This window comes from Pyrus communis, chromosome 7, assembly GCF_041283825.1.
Source record: "Pyrus communis isolate YQ-2024b chromosome 7, ASM4128382v1, whole genome shotgun sequence".
NCBI lineage: Eukaryota > Viridiplantae > Streptophyta > Magnoliopsida > Rosales > Rosaceae > Pyrus > Pyrus communis.
The window spans coordinates 2,139,567-2,160,680 of record NC_142571.1 but is presented as its reverse complement, the minus strand read 5'-3'; the positions used below and the strand labels follow the sequence as shown (position 1 = coordinate 2,160,680).

At 34.5% G+C, this 21,114-nt stretch overlaps 1 protein-coding gene across 1 annotated transcript; it reads right to left on the bottom strand.

The window, feature by feature from the left end:
* Positions 1-1,295: 1,295 nt before the first annotated feature.
* LOC137735668 (protein NRT1/ PTR FAMILY 5.4) lies at positions 1,296-6,007 on the bottom strand. Its single transcript, XM_068475115.2, has 5 exons — positions 5,811-6,007; positions 5,458-5,675; positions 4,150-4,401; positions 3,594-3,874; positions 1,296-2,312 (listed from the first exon to the last, which is right to left on the bottom strand). Exons 1-5 carry the CDS (start codon positions 5,914-5,916, stop codon positions 1,439-1,441), a joined length of 1,731 nt encoding a protein of 576 aa, XP_068331216.2. The 5' UTR covers positions 5,917-6,007; the 3' UTR covers positions 1,296-1,438.
* Positions 6,008-21,114: the final 15,107 nt, after the last annotated feature.

The following is a 21,114-nucleotide window of genomic DNA, read 5'->3' as shown; positions in this document are numbered from 1 at the left end:
TAATCGAAAGCATAAAATTATTTTTTTACGTGTTAATTTTTTTTGGGTTAAGCTTAATAAAACTTTTAAGTCATCTCTAATGGATAAGGATTGTCTGCCCTCCACTTCCGGTGTCTTTTCCGTGCTCTCTTATTTTGTGTGATCAATGTTAAGATACGTCAACATTTTATATTGTTTTTTTATAGAGATAATAAGATAAAAATAATAATAATATAAAATGTTAACGTGGCTTAACCGTGACCACACAAACAAGAAGGCAGAGGAAGGACATCGAAAGTGGAGGGTAGACAATCTTTGTCCATCTCTAATAGGGTGTCAAATAACCAATATTCTTTATTTTTCACCTAAAATTATCGCCAACGAAACGATAAAAATCATTAGGAAAATATTTGGCCAAAAGGGCTTGCTATTTGAAGCCCATTTGGTAGTCCAGGTCATCACTGTTCACAAAGCCCATCACATGCAAAAATCGATTAAATTGTGCTTGGATTTCATTTCATGTAGCGTGATACATTATTTATGCACCCGTACATAAAAAAAAAAGCCTAGATTTGAAATTCTTTAGATCAAACAGTTGGAGGCATTATGATTAGTTTTATAAATTATTGAAAAATTATTCTTCTTTTTTCCCAAAAACTATAAAAAGTTACAATTTTAACAGAAAAATATTAAGTTCAACCACATTGATTAGACATGGCATTCCCAGCATCTAAACCTTATAAAGTACCAACCTAAGCTGTTCATCAATATATAAACTTTCAAAATTAAAAACATCCGAAGTTTAAATCTTTCCTCCTCGACTGAAACTCCAAAGGCTAATTTTTGTACAACAAATTGTTAATTTAGTATTTGATGTCAAAGCTATGTTGCATAACATTGTTACGTTATAGTGTTGTTTAAGTGTTTCTCAATGATAAATTAAAAATTATTATCGTCCCAAATTCAAAACCCCATTTTCGTTGAAAAAATTCATATTCAAAGTCGAGTACGATATTCGTCAAGTTGGGCGTTGGAGTTTCCCCTTGGGTTTAAGGCCCAACGCCATTTTGAAATAGCTAAACCTCAACTTGAAATTTTGAATTGTGTAATAGCCTATCATTAATGGAATGAGATCCACTCCGGACTCAGTGTTAGGAGCTCGTGGACCGAGAGATCCATGTCACTCAATTTCAATCTTACGACCCCCATTAGTCCATCTCACTAGCTCATTTCACTAAAATTCAAAAACTTAAACTCCTTGAATCTCTTTCTTGAACGGTTCAGATTTTTCGATCTGCGGACTCCGAACACAAAGATTCGAAGTGGATCTTATTCCATCATTAATGCACATAATTTTTGCTAGAGAATGTATTATAGTTGCACACTCAGCTAGTAGATTTAGTACAAGTATCACTACTATAATTTTCTCCTTTCACTAAAGTAGTTCAAACCAAGCCTTTCATGCCTCTCCAACCCTAGTGCTTGCCTCTGTCTCCCCGGCTGAGTCTTTCCCTTGAACAATTTTGTACACAAAACTCATTGCAAACAAGACGTAAACACACAAACTCAAAGCACTCAATCCTGCAAGTACCCAGTAGAAGTAATCGAGGTGTGCGCGGTTGAGATTGTCACCTAACCATTCTTCACCGGCCTTGGAGCTAAAAGCCTGTACCACAGATATAACAGCACTGCTTATGAAGCTTCCAACTCCTATTATACTTAAATATGCAGCTGCTCCAAAACTTCTCATCGCCTCCGGCATTTGGTCGTAGAACAATTCCTGGAGTCCTACAATTGTGAATGTGTCTGATAAACCACAGATGAAGTATTGTGGGAGCAGCCACCACATTCTCATTGGCACTACTGCTTTAGGGTTGTCAATGATCCCATGTTGTTTAGCAACACTAACCCTTTTGGCTTCCACTAGGGCTGACACAACCATGTTGAGTATGGACAGGAATAGGCCAAAGCCGATTCTTTGCAGCACGGTTATGCCTGAGTGATGTCCCGTGAACTTTCTGGCTATTGGGACGAAAATCCGGTCATACATTGGCACGGTGATTAAGATTACGAGGCCAACTAGGGCTCCGAGGGATGCTGGAGGAAGCTGAAAATGGGGTCCGATTGAGCGAATCATCGTTGAACCTTGCTTGGTATAGTAGGTGTGGAGCTGGGATTGAACTGCATTGAACATTAAGCAACTCAACCATATGGGAATAAGACGCAGGACCAGCTTCACATCTTCCACTTGTTTTAGAGAGCATAGTCTCCAAGGGTTCCTAACGTTGCTTGATGCATCAAGGTTGTCAATGATCATTGCCTTGTCCAAAAACCTGCGTTTTGGAATATACTTTTAAGCATGTTTGGTTTAGAAAATAAAAACCGAGTATATTAATGTTCATGATCAAATGGAAATAATTATATATATATATATATATATATATATGAATGTATGTATGTATGTAAAACAAAACATGTAAATCCCTTTCTAATTTGAATAATAACATTGGCACTCTTAATTTACACCCCATTCTCGATAAAATGATCTGGTCAGTATCGGTTAAATGACATTTCTCTCATGTTTGGCTATAACAATAACTTTCGAATCTAAAGCCACTTGGTCCATAAACATGAAAAATACTAGGCTAAAAATAATAAACTAACCATAAGTCGATCTGCTTATATCATAAATAAAAACCAAACTCCATATTGAATACTAAATTTTTTAAACAACAATATTTTTTACACTACTGAAATGATGGAATACTTAATAATTCTCATAAACTCATGATGATATATAGTGCAAGAAACTAAAGTGGGAATTCCAAAATTGCAAGCCTACAATAAACTCAATTATTTATTCCCTCACTTATATATGTGGTAAGTGCTTATAGTATACATGTAGCGATATGTGAAACTTTATAGCCACCAAATTATAATGCAATTCAAATTTGTTAACTCAACTCTGACATTATCTTCTTAGTTATTCTCCAAAACTATTTAGCGACATAATTTCAATAAAAACTCACATATAGTGACATATGAGCTAGACAATGCACCTATACAAATAGATATTATAGATACATCTAAATCAAAGATGTGATCTACAACATGATCCAGTGCGGTTTTGAACTCGACTCTCACATCATCTACTTTTATTTTATTTATTTTTCAATGTTACATCACCTTTTTAGTTTTTAGGTTCTTTCTCCACAACCATAAACGTTTCCAACACTTATCCCATGCACGTTGACCTTGTGATTTACTCATAAAGTCCAACAATTAGGAAAACTTGGCAAAGCCTCCCACACTTGGGCATGCCTGCCAAGTGGACTGACTACTCGTACCTGACCCAATTAAACGTTTTTTGGTACGACTCAATTAATTAGAATTTGACAAAGTGTAATCTTAGGAGATTTTTTCAAAAAATGAGACTCTTCAAATATTCTTTATCACTTTTGTTTTTTTACACAATGCTTCATAATATTAATACAAGAGTTAACGTTAAGTTGTGAGATGATAAAAAGTTTATAAAAAGTCTCCTTTTAAAGGAGTCTCTTTCGTATTTCTCATTCAGAAAATCAATCCAAATATTGATGAAAAGTGACGTATACCTGAATTGTTTTGTCCGAGCCAAAGTCCTATGCTTGAGTTTACGAACCTCCATATTACTCCCACCACTCCTCTCATCATCCCCACAATACACATCCCAATCAGGCGTCTCCTTCACGCGCCACTTCCGTGCTGCCGCCACAAACACTTGTGCCACCGCGGTAAAGGGGCTTCCGAGAGGAGCTTGCCTCCGGTACCTCTTGATTCCAAGTAAAAATAATAACAGGCCTGCTGCCACAACCACGGTTAAAATGCCAAAGCCTACAACCCAGCTCACGTTGTCCTGCAGTATGATAGAAAAATTTAACAGATCTGAAGATTCCGATCCCTATCTTACAAAATGCATTAATTTTGAGGCTTGTTTTTGTCACGTAGCAGTAAACTAAGAAATGACGAAACGAAATTCAATTAAAAGATGACATGCATTCAAAAATTTAACTAAACAATTCAGCTAAAATATAATATCTATAAAGTTTGACGATTAAAACATAATTAATAATGCAAAACATTTCAAGATTATGTGGGGACTGGGAAAATAGTTTGACAACTGTCTGTCACCTGAATGTAGATCACCACAAGTGTGGCAACGGTGGCAGCAACGACTATCGCTAAATACCACCAGTTGAAGAATGAGCTCTTAGCCTTTTTCTCCTCGTCCGAGTCCTCATCGAACTGATCTGCGGCGAAGGTTTGGACACAAGGCTTGTGCCCGCCTTCGCCAACTGCTAAAATGTACAGAGCAACGAAGAACACTGCTTCACGATAGTGCCGAGGAATAACGGAGACAGATAAGCATAGTAGAAGCATTCCCTTTACATGTGACAAAACAGCATTAGCTAGCTAGAGCACATTAATTAGTTTATATATAGAAGATATTAGATTTTCATCCTTATTTTTTTTACTCCATTGATTAAAATTTTATTCATTTTCAAATTTTGATCAAAGTTCTTTGGTTTTAATAAACATCATTAATTATTCAAAAAAAAAATTTACATGTCAAGATAATTAAGTTTTATTTTTTAATATATTTATTTAGTCTTAGAAACGTTACATTTGATATATTATATTTATGGCTAAACTTTTTATCATATATTTCTATTTTTAGTTTGTACTCATTTTTAATTTGCAACCATTTTTTAAATTGTACCAATTTTCTTTTACATTTTAATTTGTACCCATATATTAATTCTTTTTGTCCCTTATTTTTTAAACTTTTATTTGTACCCATAATTTTTTTAACCTTTTATTTGTACTCATAATTTATTTATAATGTACCCATTTTTTTTACATATGTATCACTTTGTTACATGTAAAATGTATCCCTATTTTTTTTGTAAGTATCATTTTTTATGTAAAATGTACTCATTTTTAATGTAAAATCTATTTATTTTTTAATCTAAAATATACCATTGTTTTTTTTAACATAAAATGTACCCATTGTTTTCTATATAAAATGTACCCACGTTTTTTTATATAAATGTACCAATTTTTTATATATAAAATGTAGCCAAATTTTATTATATAAATGTACTCATTTTTAAAAAATAAAATCCTATTTTTTTATAATCTAGAATGCACCCATAAGCAATTATTAATTTTTTTTTATTTTTTATCAAAACCCATAAGCAATTTTGAATAATTAAATTGGTAATGTAAATGAAAGCAAAAAAATTAAAATTAAAATTAAAAACACGGTTAAGTCTATTGGTATTATTGTATCTCTTTTATTATTATATAATTTATATAGTAGAAAGGAGACTTCAATCAAAAATCTAAAATGCATAAAGTTCGAGTCTATAACCGTTAGGGATCATAACTAAACCGTCCCTTATATATATGATAAGGCTAACCCTGGAAAAAAATTACCATCAAATAAATGGAGGATGAGAAAATGATGGTCACGAAGCGGCCGAGGTAGGAGTCGGCCACCACAGCGCCAACTAAAGGGAAGAGTGACGACACGCCGATCCACATGTTTACGTTCTTTGCCGCCGTGGCTGTGGCCTGGTGGAGATCCTTTGTAAGATACATGATGAGGTTGCCAGACACGCCATAGAAAGCAAATCTCTCTGCTATCTCTACAACTGCACATTAATTAGATATAAATATTTCAGAAAATCACATAACCGAAACAAAAAAAATATCAATTAAATCTGTAATTTAATTAGTTTGAACTTTTTTCAGGGAAAAATAAAAATTATAACAAATTAAAGGGTTACAGATGACGAAAATGGCGGCGTTCCAGCCACCCCTGGAGGGTTTGTGGCGGCGGGTGGCGGAGGGGTTGTTGCTGGATAACTGCATCTGGTGGCCATTTTCTGTCATGGCGTCTTTGGGGAAAGTGATGGTGTAGGGAGCTGGACTGATGGAGGTTGGTATAAAACGTTTGGGAAGTGTCTCGATGAAATGCTTCCGAGTGTTTTATGGGTCCTTTATATAGACAAGAAAAGTCCCAAAAGCAATGACAACTTGGGAACTTTGGTACTCATGTCACTGTATAGTCATGAGCAGTCTCTCATACATCATACATCTACCATCTTTTAAACGATAGCAATAGCATACAAATAGCTAGAAAATCCATTAGTTGTATTTTTTTTCGCTTGTAAGTGAGAGGTCTTAAGTTTGAATCTCAAAAATGATTCGCAACCAATTTATTCCTCACAACCCTTAGTATAAATGTATCAGTGTGTGTGTATATATAATATATATATATATACACACACACTCTAACGCTTCGTCGTAAATACTTTAAAGGAGGCGGATCCGTGACACCATTTTTTTTACATAACTTTTTATACACATTTTTATGGGGCACACTCTATAATGTATTTTAATGATCTGAACGTCTATCTTTTTTAACGTCATTCATAGATTATCTTTGCAAAAAAATAGACAAATCCAAAATCATTAAGACATTCATATGTAGTGAAGAAACTCTAAACTCTTAATCCAACAGTCATATGACTTCAAATTTTGATGATTTTTAGTAGACATAATCTTTTGGAGAATACCTAAAAGATAGACTGTTTAAATCATTGAAAAACATTACGAAATGGGTCTTACAAAAACTTATGTGGAAATTTTTGTAGAAAAGTAGTGTTAAAAATCCATCCCCTATTTTAAATATTTAGATATTAATCCATCTCCTACTTTTAATATATTAATTTGAAGTGCAAAACGATAAATCAGGAATGTGATAACAAATGCCTCTATATATAGTTGTTTATACGTACTCTTGGTATTGCCTGTGTAAGGAAAAAAATCCCTCTTATTGGGTTGGTGATATTTAATTTGCTTATTATATTAATATTTCACATATTGTTGAATAAATCCTACATATTTAATACATTTTACATTTACTTTTTTAATTAAAAATTATCTTAATACACCACACATATTTCCTCATAATTCCCTTACACCCCACATTCCTAATATATATCTTACATTTTCTATATACACTCCATATTTTATATACACCCCACATTTTTCAAATCTTATAAAGTTTTTAATTTGGACAAAAAATACCGGCTAAAATTTTGACGAAAATGCCGCATGGGATTTAAAGTATATGTGGGTTGTTTTCAATTCCACTATTAAAACTCATGTCGTCTGTTTTTAATATTTGGTGGTAAGTTTAGGTATTTAATTCTTCATGTAATCCATGTGATCCCTAAAAGATGAATACGAACATAGAAGCTTGAATAACGCATCAAAAGCAAGATTAAATAATTATCGATATGCTAAAATCACTAAAACAATAAATAATATGAAGTCTTACCTCATGTGAAGCTTCTGAAACATCGATTTCGTGTTTCATTCGTCAAAAATAATTTTTCTCAATCAACATGTTTGTAGTTTCATTGGTTAGAGCTTTGTTCAACAATGGAGGGTCAGAAGGGTTTTGATAGTTAAATACATTAAAAATGATTTGGGTGTATATAGAATTTTTTATTTTTTTTAACCTAATAAAGTCAAAATTGTCATTGCATAGTAGGATAAATAAGTTATTTAATATTAAATTTTAATGTGGAGTGTATTCAACATTTTGTGGAGTGCTAATATAAAAAGTCTATTTAATTAAATGTCTAATTTAGGTTAACAATTTCTAACATTGATTAAAATTCTCTTATTCTTGTTGGTTTTTTTGTTTGGTATGTAAATTTGTGTTAGTCGACACCATGCATAAATTTCATTGAAAGTGGAAGACAAAAATACAAGAATATAGTATTGGTAAATTTGGATGACCTCAAATGAACTAATTAAGTTATGTATTGTGAGGAATTGTCAAAGACAATAATTAGTCACAGTGTTAGGGTTACCATTTTCTTCCAACTTTATAAAACTCCACAGTGGAGTTTGGTAGTCGGTGTTCCCTGCAATTTCACGATGATCGAGTGCGTATCCACCAGTCTATAAAATATACAAAAAATAATAATAATTAATGATGGGATTATGCATGAGAACCTCACTAATTAAGGTGATAATATGAGAAGGAGTTTGAATTGACGGGACCGCACACACAAGTGGTGTGTGGTGCTTATGTCTCACAATATGATTCCATGATTCGAATCTTTCAATATCTTAATTTTCCCTTCATTAGTCATTGATTTTATAAAGAAGATTAGGGGGTGTATTGTATATGACTTTGATGAACTTTTATACCCTCAAATATAGATGTATTCAATATAAACGTCTAAAGAGGCAATAAAAGTCACTATGCATTAAATATAGACTTTTTTTTTAGTACATCAATATTTTTAAACTATGGGAGAAAGAGTTTGATTAAGCCACATAATGGGTAGCCTAATTTAGTATTGAATTCGTCATTCACGAGATTTGAACCTAAGACCTCTCGTTTCTAAGCAAACAGGAATACCACCAGACCGTAGTACTGGGTATCAAATACAGACTTTTCATGTTTTCTAAAAAGTCTATGAAATTATTGTGGTATTCAACTTTGTTTTTTGTGAGTCTACAAATATCCATGTGTATTCAAAATTTCATTGATTTTAAAGGATTTTGAAACATCATGAATTTTGATGGATTTTGATTCTTTTATAGTAAGTTTTTTTGTCATAGAAAATCCAACCTCTTGTGATGATATACTCCACCACCCACCATAATCCAATGACCATCACAACCACCACTCACCACCATCTTACCATGACCATCCCCACCCCTACGCCCACCTTTTTGTCGTCGTCACCACCACCATGATCGCTACCTCTATTACCAAAACCTTATATACCTTACCCATCCTCGCCACAATTGCCATTGCCACCTCCACCACTTCCACAACCTCTTACGGCCGCCACCCCCTACCATGACCACCACTAACACCATTTTCACCATGACTGCCAACTCTACCATCACCATCACCATTGTTCCTACCCCTAACTCCACCACCCCAACACCATGGAGCCACCACAATCACCATCCCTACTATTACTACCGTCACCAAAGACAACACCTCTACTACCATCATTTAGCCAACAATCAGCATGTGGTATCTCCGCCACCATCTCATATATATGATCAAGTTCATGATCATAATCACCGTTTCAAATAATGAAAATTTGAAAACATAAATGCATATTAGTATATTGATCATTAAAATGTTAATGACAAATCGCATAATTCTATTAAAATTCATGATAAAAGTCTCTCAACAATCCATTAACCGGAAAAAAAAAAAAAAAAAAAAAAAAAACCCCTCCGACAATCCATGTAGAATTCGATAAATCCACTGAATTCTATGGAAGCCAAGTAAACTCTCTCAAAACCTTGTGTTTAACTCTATGAAACTCCATCAAACTCTATATATATATAATACATCTCCCACAGTAGGCCTGGAAAAGTGAGTAGGGTACTAATATATTGAACTCATATAGAAATCACACTACTACAATGGGCTAGAAAAGTTAAGTGTGATACTAATCTACTGAGCTCATGAGTTCAATATATCAATCTATTTTTGTGAAAAATAGTATGACTCACATGTACTTACTGACTCACACTAGTGTAGCTTAGTGTTATAGGTTTCAAACTCAGTCTACCTAATTCATAGATATAAGTATCACACTCATTCAAACTATTGTGGAAGACCTTAGTTATACACTGAGTGTGGACTTAACCATGTTTGCTTAACAATAATGGGAAAAGGAAGAAATTGGAGAATTTAAAAAAATAAGGAAAGTAAGGAGGGAATCACTTGCAATATATTTGATTACAGATTTCAAAGAAAAACTTACACTTTTTAGATGTAAATAAATACAGAGATTTCAAGAATCAAAACGAATTCAATTCCTATTCCTTATAAGTAAATATGGTGTTATGTTTCAGGAGCCACAACTATACGATTCTCAAGTTAATTCCTCATTAGATTTACCTTCACCAAAGTTTGTTTGTTTTTTGTTTTGCCTCTATCATTCAAGGTGTTACTCTAGTACATTTATATGCATTGTTGAATAATTCGAATGAGAAGTTCAAAAATTTCATGTTTATCAAGGGCATGACAAGGACATAAATGGCATCAAGTTTTCTTGCAACCATCCACACGAAACCAATATGTGGGACGATCACGCTAGATACTCAAAATGATGTCATATGAACTCAAAACTTGTTTATGCTTTAAGTTGGAAAGAGTCCATGGACCTAGAGGTTAATTGGTCCAAGACTCCAAGTAGTGAAAGTGAGTGGGAAAATGACATAGAATTATATATGTTGAGCAAGAGTTCAATTCTCTTCTTCTTTTAACACATTGCGTGCTGAGTTCAATTCGTTCTTTCTCCTCTTAGTCTAAAATAGAATGATAATATTTGTTTTTAACAAGAAAAATAAAATTTAGTTTTCTTCCGTGGTAAGGAAAATAACAAAAAATATTTCAACTTTAATTGAAAATAAAATTGAGATGTTACTTGCTTTATTACGAAATATATAAGCTATTGATATTTTTCTATTGAAAGGATGATAATGGATTAGCGAGTCAAACTACGTATAAATAAGGCTTGGTCATCGGACTACAATAGTTGTAGCTTTACTCTCTAAACCTGCACAAGGTGGAAAGAAAGAAATAATACCCCTAGATTAGCTATCAACTACAAATAGGCTACTCCCTTTCCATCCAAAACGATTAAAAAGGCTAACTCCCTGATAGAACAACCCTGGTCCTCTATCTCCGAAATTTATTAAATAAAAAAACGAAAATAAAAGAATACAAATGCATTATGCTAGCATACTAATGCAGCGAGACATTGACACTGAAAATTTTCTTTATACAAATATATTCTCTTTAATCATCAGCATAGATGAACGTTCGAACTTAAAATCTCATCTAATCCTAGAACGAGAAATATCACCACCACGAAGAGCTAGTTGATTTCCGAAGGAAAGACATAAAATAGTGCATCTGTACTTGCACAACTTTGAATCCGGACCATATTATGTAGCTAAGTGCGTCTTTTGTCAAATCGATTTGACCCGGTTCCACTACCCTCCCCTGCCATTCCCATGTTATCAAGTAATGAGGAGGAGGTGTTCCCTTTTTATTAATTTAGCCAAGTGTACTATGTTTATATCGCCATAGAATATTTAAGGTTATATTGCACCACAAATTGTAATTTAAGATTGTCTTGTTTATTATTTATTAAAGATTTTTTTAGTTAAAACAGTAATTGAGATTTGTTTAACTCATTACCTTGATTTTTGATATCTGAAATCAATAGAAGTGGTTATGAGTTTGTCCACCGTCAATCATTTTGGTCAATCCTTGAAAAATTATGTTAAATAAGGACCAAATGACAAAAATAGCCTCAATGTAATAAATAATAGGTTAAAATGATTTGACTAAAATTGAGGGTATTTTTGACATTTTATATTTATTTAACGGAAATTTTTATAGGAATGACCAAAATGATTGATGGTGGACAAAATCAGGGATCACTTCTATTGATTTCAAATCTCAGGGACTAAAGTAAGGGAGTTATGCAAATCTCAAAGACCATTTTGACTGAAAAGCCTTTATTAAAAATTTACAATAGCATGTGAGATCTCTATCTTTTGGTGTCTCTCTTCTTCGAATTCTCTTCTACACATATGGGTCGTGCGTATGGATTACGCATGACTCAGATAGCGGCGCTGACAATGATGGTAAACTGAATATAAGTATCAATGTTTTGGTAACGACACTGATATTCAATAAATATTTCATTGATATCTAATAGATATTGTAGGTATGACAGTAAATATTTGGTACAAATATATCAATATAACTTTGTCAAGATGACTTTGATTATTATATATATCGTCAGCTGCTTCATTCACGTTACTTAGTCCTTTTTTTTTTCTGGAAAATCTCAAGGCACCACATTCACTGGGTGGAGAAGGGGCCATGCAATCCACTCGACCACTCTAGCTATTAGGGTTCTGTGTATCTGTTCCTCTTTTCTAGAGAATTATGACCAACTCCTTCCGCTACCGGACCCTCAAGAACCAAAAATAATAATAACAGAAAAGAAAGTAAACGAACTCATGTGTCACCCTACCTATAATTTTCTTTTGTCAATTTGACCCTACCTATAATTAAAAGAACAAAAATGGTTCCACTTTGGTTTTTGTAATTAATAAACTTTATAAAGAACACACAAGTGATTACATGTACAGAAGGTTGTGGAACCAAACTATGCATTTGGTCTGGTAGTCGTTGTCTTTATTTGGTTGGATTGGGTTTAGTTCACATGAGGACGAGGAGGGTACATATTTGTAGTGAATTTGATATTTGTGCTCATCAATTATAATGTATGATATAATTTTAGGATAATATTTGAGTACTGACCGCTTATGTAGCCCATAAGATTAATATTGCATATGTCAAGTAAAACTCTCACCATCTTTATTACCAAAAACACAATCAATCCCTTTCTTCTCCGTCGACTCCACCTCCACTCCCTCTCTTATCTGAACAGAAAGGCTACAGTCACGCATCTGGCACCATAAATTCAATTGGAATTATGGGACTGAATGACCCTCATTCTCCATATTCATTTCTCATTTCTATGGTCCGACAAATCCACCTAGGGATTATCTGTTTATAAAAAAATTTCACAATTTCTTTGATTAGAAGTATATCTTCGTGCCCAAGTATTCAACTTTATATCATTGTGTTGATTGATTTATCTGGGTCTATTCCCTGGCTTGGAAATTTGGGGTGAACATCGTTTGGCGCCCACAGTGAGACCACCAGTGCATGGTTTGGGAAGACACAAATAAATTCAACAACTTAGAGCAAGATCACATGATGAAGAAATTATTCTAACAATGGTTGGAAACTGTTGATGCATCGGTGAGTTGGTGAGTTTTGCAATGCATCAATCAATAGCCGAGAACGTGTATGCAGGGCCTGATCAATTGTGAAATCCAACTAACTTTTCTGACCAGCATCATGAACATTCCAGTATTTCGTTATTTCATGAGTTCTACATGTAAATAGCAACAAAATTCAAGCAATTAATAAAGCTTCATGAAAACGGGTTTGTTTATATTCTCCACTTTATGAGGCCCAAATGAAGTCTTCAAGGAGTAATGTGCGGAGAATATTTTTACTCACCACCTTTAAATAATGATGATACTCATCATCTCATTAATTATTCTTAGATAAGTTTAAATTTCAAGATTTGTGTAATGAATAGATACAAATTTCAAATTTAAAGTCGTAGGGTGGTGAAATATTATCAACTTGAGTGAGGTGAGCAAAAATGCACCTGTAATATGTGTGCATTGATCGCTTTCTTTGTCTGCCATCGCTAACCATTCATCCTCCACAAATTCCAGAATTCAGCATCCAAAACGATCGAATTCGATGTAACAGGGCGGCTTCGTCTTCTTCTTCTTCTTCTTCTGGTCATATACAGAAAATGAAGGTCGCGTGTTGACGATTCATTGGAAAAGGAAGGCAAGTACTCAAGTGACAAAGACGTACGTAGGTGACGCTACATTTATCTTGAATGTTGGATTTTTTATCAAACATGGTCATGATAAACTGGACAGGTGCTAGTATAATAGCCTAGGTAGCATGTTAAAGTGCTCTTTGAACTGACTGCAATATATATATATATATATATATATATATATATGTGTGTGTGATAATAACAGATATTTCATACACCATTTATCACTAGTGTGCTCGGTATCTAGGCTCTTGGGTAGCTTTAGCTAGAAATAGTAAGCACTCAACAAATTCTCCCACTTTCACACACTTCGGTTTGTACATGTAATTTGGGTTTTCAGTTGCTTTTTAAAATGAAAAAAATTATAAAAGCATGCATTATTTCGAACAGTGATGCTATTCACATACCTATTTTTACTTTTCACACACCCTTCTCAAATTTTTACTGTCGAATCGAAGATCAATGAACACAATTTATAAAAATGATGTGTGGGAGGTAAATAAGGTTGTATTGAATAGCACTACCCTATTTCGAATACTTGGCATTTTGTCGTATATTATTTTTCTCATATATGTAGTATTATACATATTTTCTGTTAAATATTTCAAGAATATATTTATATATTCGCGTAGGCTGGAAAGATGGGTATTTGTCCAACAGATGCTTCTCTTTGAGTGAAGCATTGCAGCTATTAGTTTCAATAATATATATATATATATATATATATATATATATATATATATATATTACTTGGTGCTGCATTGTGCAACATGTGTGTGCAAAAAATGATAGTACCGAAAGGTTGGATTTAATTCAACCTTGTACCTTTTGGTTGAATTGCAATTTTTGGTTAAAAGACATGATGCTTACTTATCTTGTATGAGTAGAGTTATAAGATGTAATTAGTCAATATTTATTTTTTGAAAATTCTAAATAGAAGACATGTCTTTTGAGTCAACGCTATTAAGAAGGGTTGTATATCTTAAACTAAAATAAAAGGACTCGATGAACGGGTGCTTTAATGTCTATAAATACCTATTGTGGCATAATGTTTCAACACATTATTCAGAAATTTGTTGTCTACATAATTTCTTTGCTTTTCTTCTCTCTCCATCACATTCATACAATTTCTTTCTAGTTATTTCTAAGGGAATACAATTCAGTTTTGCTAATCGAATGTTATATACTTTGTTGTATCCTATAAGTGATTTGCCAAGAACCCTTTAGCAAATTCATTTGAGTGGGGGTAAATAACACTTTAAGGAAACGATTCAAGTCGTACCTCAAAGTCAACCTTCAGTTTATTCTCTATATTTCTACTTCTACTCTAACAATCTTAAAGTGTTATTTTTGTCATGGAGAACAAATATGATAACATGTCTTTAAAGATTATCAATCAAGATGTCTAAAAGCTAGACAAATGTGGTGGATCAAATTTCATCCGATGGAAGGACAAGATGCGTTTCATACTTACTATTTTAAATGTCATATATGTGTTGGACTCGAAATTAGAGCTTATTTGTGAACCAAGTGACAAAGACACGAATAAAATAGTTGCGGATCGAAAGAAGCGCGAAGAAGATGAATTGGTATGTAGAGGACACATCTTGGGCACATTATCTGATCGTTTATATGACCTGTACACAAGGTTCTAAAAAACACTAGGCGCTAGTTGGGTGGCGGACTGGGGCCTAGCGCCTAGGCGGCTAGGCGAGGCCTAGATGGATTTAAGTAAATTTACTATATAATATGTAAATAAACATTGAATAATATGTTATTTCTTAAAAAGAAAATTATATATGTATGAAAATATGTAAAAATTTAGACTCTTTTTGTTAGTTTTGTATCATTTTGTAAGGCTGTAAATAAAATGCAAGTTGGGCCATGTATTCCTTGTTTTACATTTGAGTAGAAATGTCGTCCATTTATAGATGGGCTTAATAGACCCTAACAAAAAACCCAAAGTCATCCAATCCATTTATTATCCTAGACACTAGTTTTTAGGCCCCCGGGTTATCACCGAGTCACTTTCAAAAGAAAAAACCCTAAGCTACTCATAAAAAACCATTGCCGCCGTCTGCTTATCACCATATCTGCAATTGCAGATTCTCTCTCTCTCTCTCTCTCTCTCTCTCTCTCTCTCTCTCTCTCTCTCTCTCTCTCTCTCGTAGACCATTGTCACACCTAAAGGAGACGGCGAGACGCACATCGCCCAGATTTCCCAGTGTTCGCCTACTTTTGGGTAGGCTATCGTATTTTCCCACGCCGCCCAGATCTTCCAGCTGTCGTCTAGCCCGCCTAGGCATTCAACTTACGCCGCCTAATAGCTTTGCCAATTTAGTAAATGATTTCGGGATAATTGTGGTGGAGCACCGTCGTCTAGCGCCTAGGCCGTGTTTTAGAACACTGCCTTTACATACACATTCAACTCCAAAGGAAATTTGGGAAGCACTTGAACACAAGTACACAACGGAGAAAAGAGGTACCGATAAATTTTTAATGTTCAAATATTATGAGTTCACTATGTTTGTTGGGAAGGGATATTCTTGTGATGGGATGTTCAAACTAAGTATTAATAATAAAGTGAATTCTTCTGCTTATATTATTAAATCTTCCTCTCATTTATGACATTTACGTTTAGCACATGTAAATTTTAGATCTTTAAAATACATGCACACATTTGGTTTAATTGCTTGCAATGATGATTACAATGATAAATGTGAAACATGTGTTCAAGCGAAAATGAATAAGAAACCTTTTCCAACCGCCGAAAGAAATACAAATTTATTAGATTTAATACATTCTGACATATGTGAATTTAATGGTGTTTTAACAAGAGAAGGAAAAAGATATTTTATCATATTTATAGATAATTGTTCTAAGTTCACTTATGCTTATTTATTATGTCATAAAGATGAAGCTTTTGAGTGTTTTAAGCGTTGTAAGACTGAAGTTGAAAACCAAAAGGGAAGGAAAATTAAATGCCTTCGTAGTGGTAGAGGTGGTGAATATTTTTCACATGTATTTGATATCTTTTGTGAAGAGCATGATGTTGTACATCAAAGAAGTGCACCCTATACACCACAACAAAATGGTTTGGCAAAAAGAAAAAATAGGACATTCACTAAAATGACTAATTCCATGATGATTAATGCTAATACTCCTAAACATTTATGGGGAGAAGCATTGTTTACCGCATGTCATATATGCAATAGAATTACATCTACGAAGACACATGTGTCGCCATATGAAAATTGGAAATGAAGAAAACCAAATTAGTCATATTTGAGAGTACGGGGTTGTGTAGCCTTTTACAAGGCACATGACCGTAAGAGATCCAAGTTGGGTCCAAGAGGAATTAAAAGCATATTTGTAGGATATGTAGAAAAATCAAAAGCATATAGGTTGCTTAATTTAGACTCAAATACAATAGTTGAGTCTAGAGATGTCGAATTTATAGAAAATAAATTTTATAACGACTACTCAATGTCTGGAAAAGAGAATGATCAAACACCTTTCTCTAATCCGGCTACTAGTTATTCTCAAGGTGAGAAAAGAAAATAGTCTGAAATTGTTAATGAACCAAGGAAGAGCCAAAGAATAAGAAAAGAAAAGAAAAGATTCTAGGCTCTGATTTCATTTCGTCTCAATCTATTGTATTTTCAGTCAAAGAAAATAGAAAAAAAGTTCTTTAAAAAAATACCCATATTGTTGAATGTTGAGGATGATCCTAAAAGTCTAAGTGAAGCAATGACTTCAAGAGATGCAATCTTTTGGAAAGAGGCTATATATGATGAATTTGACTCATTCATATCTAATCAAACATGAGTTTTAGTAGACTTGCCCCAAGGATCAAAAGCAATAGGTTGTAAGTGGGTGTTTATAAGAAAATACAATACAGATGAGTCTATTCAGACATTTAAAGCCAAGTTGGTCGACATTAAAACCAATGATGTTTTCACATTCATTTGATGCACATGCAAATCATATTAATTGAATTTAGAGGCTATATATATTACTTGTGCTGCATTGTGCAGCATGTGTGTGCAAAAAATGATAGTACCGAAATGTTGGATTTAATTCAACCTTGTACCTTTTGGTTGAACTGCAACTTTTTGTTAAAAATATGATTTTTACTCATCTTGTATGAGTAGAGTTAAAAGATGTAATTAGTCAATATTTATTTTCTGAAAATTCTAAATAGAAGACGTGTCTTTTGGGTCAACACTATTGAGAATGGTTATGTATCTTCAACTAAAATGAAATGACTCGATGAACGGGTGCTTTAATGTTTATAAATACCTATTGTGGCATAATGTTTCACACACATTATTCAGAAATTTGTGGTCTACACATTTTATTTGCTCACTCTTCTCTCTTCTCTCTCCATCATATTCATACAATTTCTTTCTAGTTATTTCTAAAGGAATACAATTCGGTTTTACTAATCGAATATTTCATATTTTGTTGTATCTTGAAAGTGATTTCCCAAGAACCCTTTAGCAAACTCATTTAAGTGGGGCAAATAACACTTTTAAAAAAACAATTTAAATCGAACCTCAAAATCATCCTTCAACTTGTTCTCTATATTTCTACTTCTACTCTAACATTTTCAAATCTATGTCCGGTTCGGTTGAATAGGTCTGGAGAGCAGTCTACTAGAGTTGGTCCGGATTGAGCAAGCGGGCGCTAGAGTGGATCAGCCCGCGTGCGCGCCTTAGGCCTGCGCGTGCTGAGCTGGTGCTGGTGAGGTGAGTTGGGCATGGGCTTACTAAGCTGCTTGTGTTGGCAGTGCCTGCGCATGGGCTCGTGCTGCAATCTGAGTCGCAGCATGGTTCTGGGCTACTGCACCTGCTAAAGCTTGGGCAAGCGGTGCTGGCTGCGTGGACTGGGATGCTACTATAGTGGTAGGGAATCCTCGTGCTTACGTGCTCAGCCGTGAGGAGCGGCGGGGTGGGGCAGGCCGTTATCTACATTCTTCAGTCCATGTCTAGGTACATAGGGAGTGCTGTTTGTCGTGATTTAAGAATTTCCAGCCATGTTTTTCTTTTTCTAGGGCAAACAAATCACGAAATTAAAAATTCAGAAATTGGGAGTGCTATAAATTCAAAGAGGGAGAAATTTCGAAAGAAATTGCAAGAGCTTCTTCCATAATTGAATCAAGTTCTCATTGAAAGTGCCAATTTGTGATAGCAAAAATCCGCCTTCTTCAGTTTTGACGAAATTGTACCTACTAAACAATTAAATACCTTTGGTCAAATACCAAAGACAAGCCCATAGAGTGGTGGTGGTAGGGGGTTGCCAATGGATCTCTGATGTCTACGTTAGTTTATCTGAAAAGAGAGAATTTTTAGGGCTTAATTGCCTAGCAAAAACTTACCAAAATTTGGTGTAGAATGAGTATTTATAGGAAGATAGTCGGCCACATGTGTAGGGATTGCAATGCCATGTGTCTATGTCCAGTTGGCCAAGGTGTATCATCCGTTGGATTCCATTGAATGAAGAAAAGAATTATCCCGAAAATATTGTGAATTAAATAATATCTTGAAATTATCTCGTAGTATCATTGATTATGATTCCTTACTTGATGAAGTTTATTTTCAACAAAAAAAGCTTTAAAGATAGGATTTGGTTATTCATCCCATCTTTAATAACTTTAACTTTTCTCAACTTGGCATGAGTAGAAGATCTTGGAGAGATTGTAGTCAGATTGTGTTCTCGAGGATTGATTTGCGGGTGGAATGAGGACATTCTCATCACTTAAGGTTAAAAATTCACGAGTTAGCTTCAAGATTTTATGTATTATTTTTGGTGGCACAAATATTATTAATTATTACTGCAGCCATACTCCTGTGGAGAGCAAATATTATATATGTCAACAGAAGGCAAGGATATGTCAGAGTTAGTGCATGCTAAATGCAGACCGGAGGGTGGTCAAAGAAAACAATCACGAAGGAGTTAGCATCGCGGTTTTGAGGAGCCGGCGAACTAATTCACGGCAAGAAGATATATTTGAGAAGATGATTTCGATTTCGGGGCGCAAGAAAAGACCTGAGATTTAAAGCTTGCTCAGAGGCAAAGAGCAAAGCACATATATGTTGTTGTTATTGATTCTTTTTCATGTTCAAACTGGGATTCAAGTTCAATAAAGAATCTACGTTTTGCATTATTACAGCAAGTTAACAACTTGCAGCAAAGGTTAACTGAACTACAGTTTCTCTTGTACCCTGTCCTTTATTTTACAGCAAAGGTTAGTGGAGATGGATTGTCTGCCCTCCCCTTCACATGCCCTCTCCATGCCTTCCTGTTTTGTGCGGTCACGATTAAGCTACGTTAATATTTTATATTAATTTTTTTAGAAAAATAATAAGACAAAAAACAAATGTTGACGTAGCTTAACTGTGACCACACAAAACAGGAAGGCATGGGAGGGGAGGGCAAACAATCCATCTCCAAGGTTAGTTGCACTTTCTCTTGCCATATTGTTATCTGCTCAACTTGTTGTGTGAGAGCACACCAACGGGCCCACACACGAGTTAGTATTGACGATATTTCCTCCACTTTAGTCACCTAGGAGACCAACGGGCCCACACAAGAGTCAGTGTTGATGATATTCCCTCCACTTTAGTCACCTAGGAGGTATGGGTACAGGGTTTTACCAAAAGGCCTTGAGAATATGTGTGGTACCATTGCTTATAAAACATTAGATCTCTCTCTCTCTCTCGCCGATGTGGGACACAAATGTAGGTATAATCTCAGCCACCAAACCGCCAACAATCTCCACCTTAGAGAGATTCGAGCCATCACCAAATTGACGTCTCACGATACAAGTGTAAATAGAGCTCCACCTTGAGCACATGCAACCAAATTCCAAATGAGCTCTTCAACTTCAATGATAGTCACCAATTCCAAGCGTTGTCTGGGCTTTGATACCAATTGTTGTGCGAAAGCACACCAACTTTAGCCACCCAAGAGAAATGGGTATGGCCACCATTGCTTATAAAGCACTAGATGACTCTCTCTCTCTCTTGAGCCGATGTGGGACACAAATGTGGCTCTAATCTCAGCCACCAAACTCTAACACAACTCGTGTGTGGTTTACTCTTTTAACTGTAGGTTCTGCACTCGGCCCTTTGAAGCTCTATATTACAGGGCTTGTTATTCATCACTCAAAGAAATTATTTCCCGTGTGCAACTGAAGATTCACATTTCCCGTGTGAAATTATTTCACACTCTTTTAACTGTGATTGTTGTAATTACATTACGAAGCTGAAAATTGCATACAGTGCAATAAGAAAGTAGTAGTTTACTTTACATTTTTCTTCCTCTTTTTTCTCGATAACTGGTTAATTGGCTAAGTATTTGGTTGCTCTGATAGCATAAGTCTATCATACATATCTTTCATCTTCGTTAGAAAACCGTTCGTCGTTGATTTAGAATAATGAAAACATATTGCTTTCGGTATAGCAATGGCGCATGCCTACTAATATCGTAGGGATCTTGAGACTTGAATTATTTAAACTAGATCTTGAGGGGAAGAAGAATAACAGAAAAAGGAGGAAGACACCTAGTGGAAACG

Excerpts from the sequence above, each read along its gene's own strand:
- LOC137735668 (XM_068475115.2), bottom strand. The coding sequence starts at position 5,916 with ATGACAGAAAATGGCCACCAGATGCAGTTATCCAGCAACAACCCCTCC. Across the intron at positions 5,676-5,810 it reads CGCCGCCATTTTCGTCATCT|TTGTAGAGATAGCAGAGAGA; the intron begins GTAACCCTTTAA and ends ATTAATGTGCAG. Across the intron at positions 3,875-4,149 it reads TTGTGGTGATCTACATTCAG|GACAACGTGAGCTGGGTTGT; the intron begins GTGACAGACAGT and ends ATCATACTGCAG.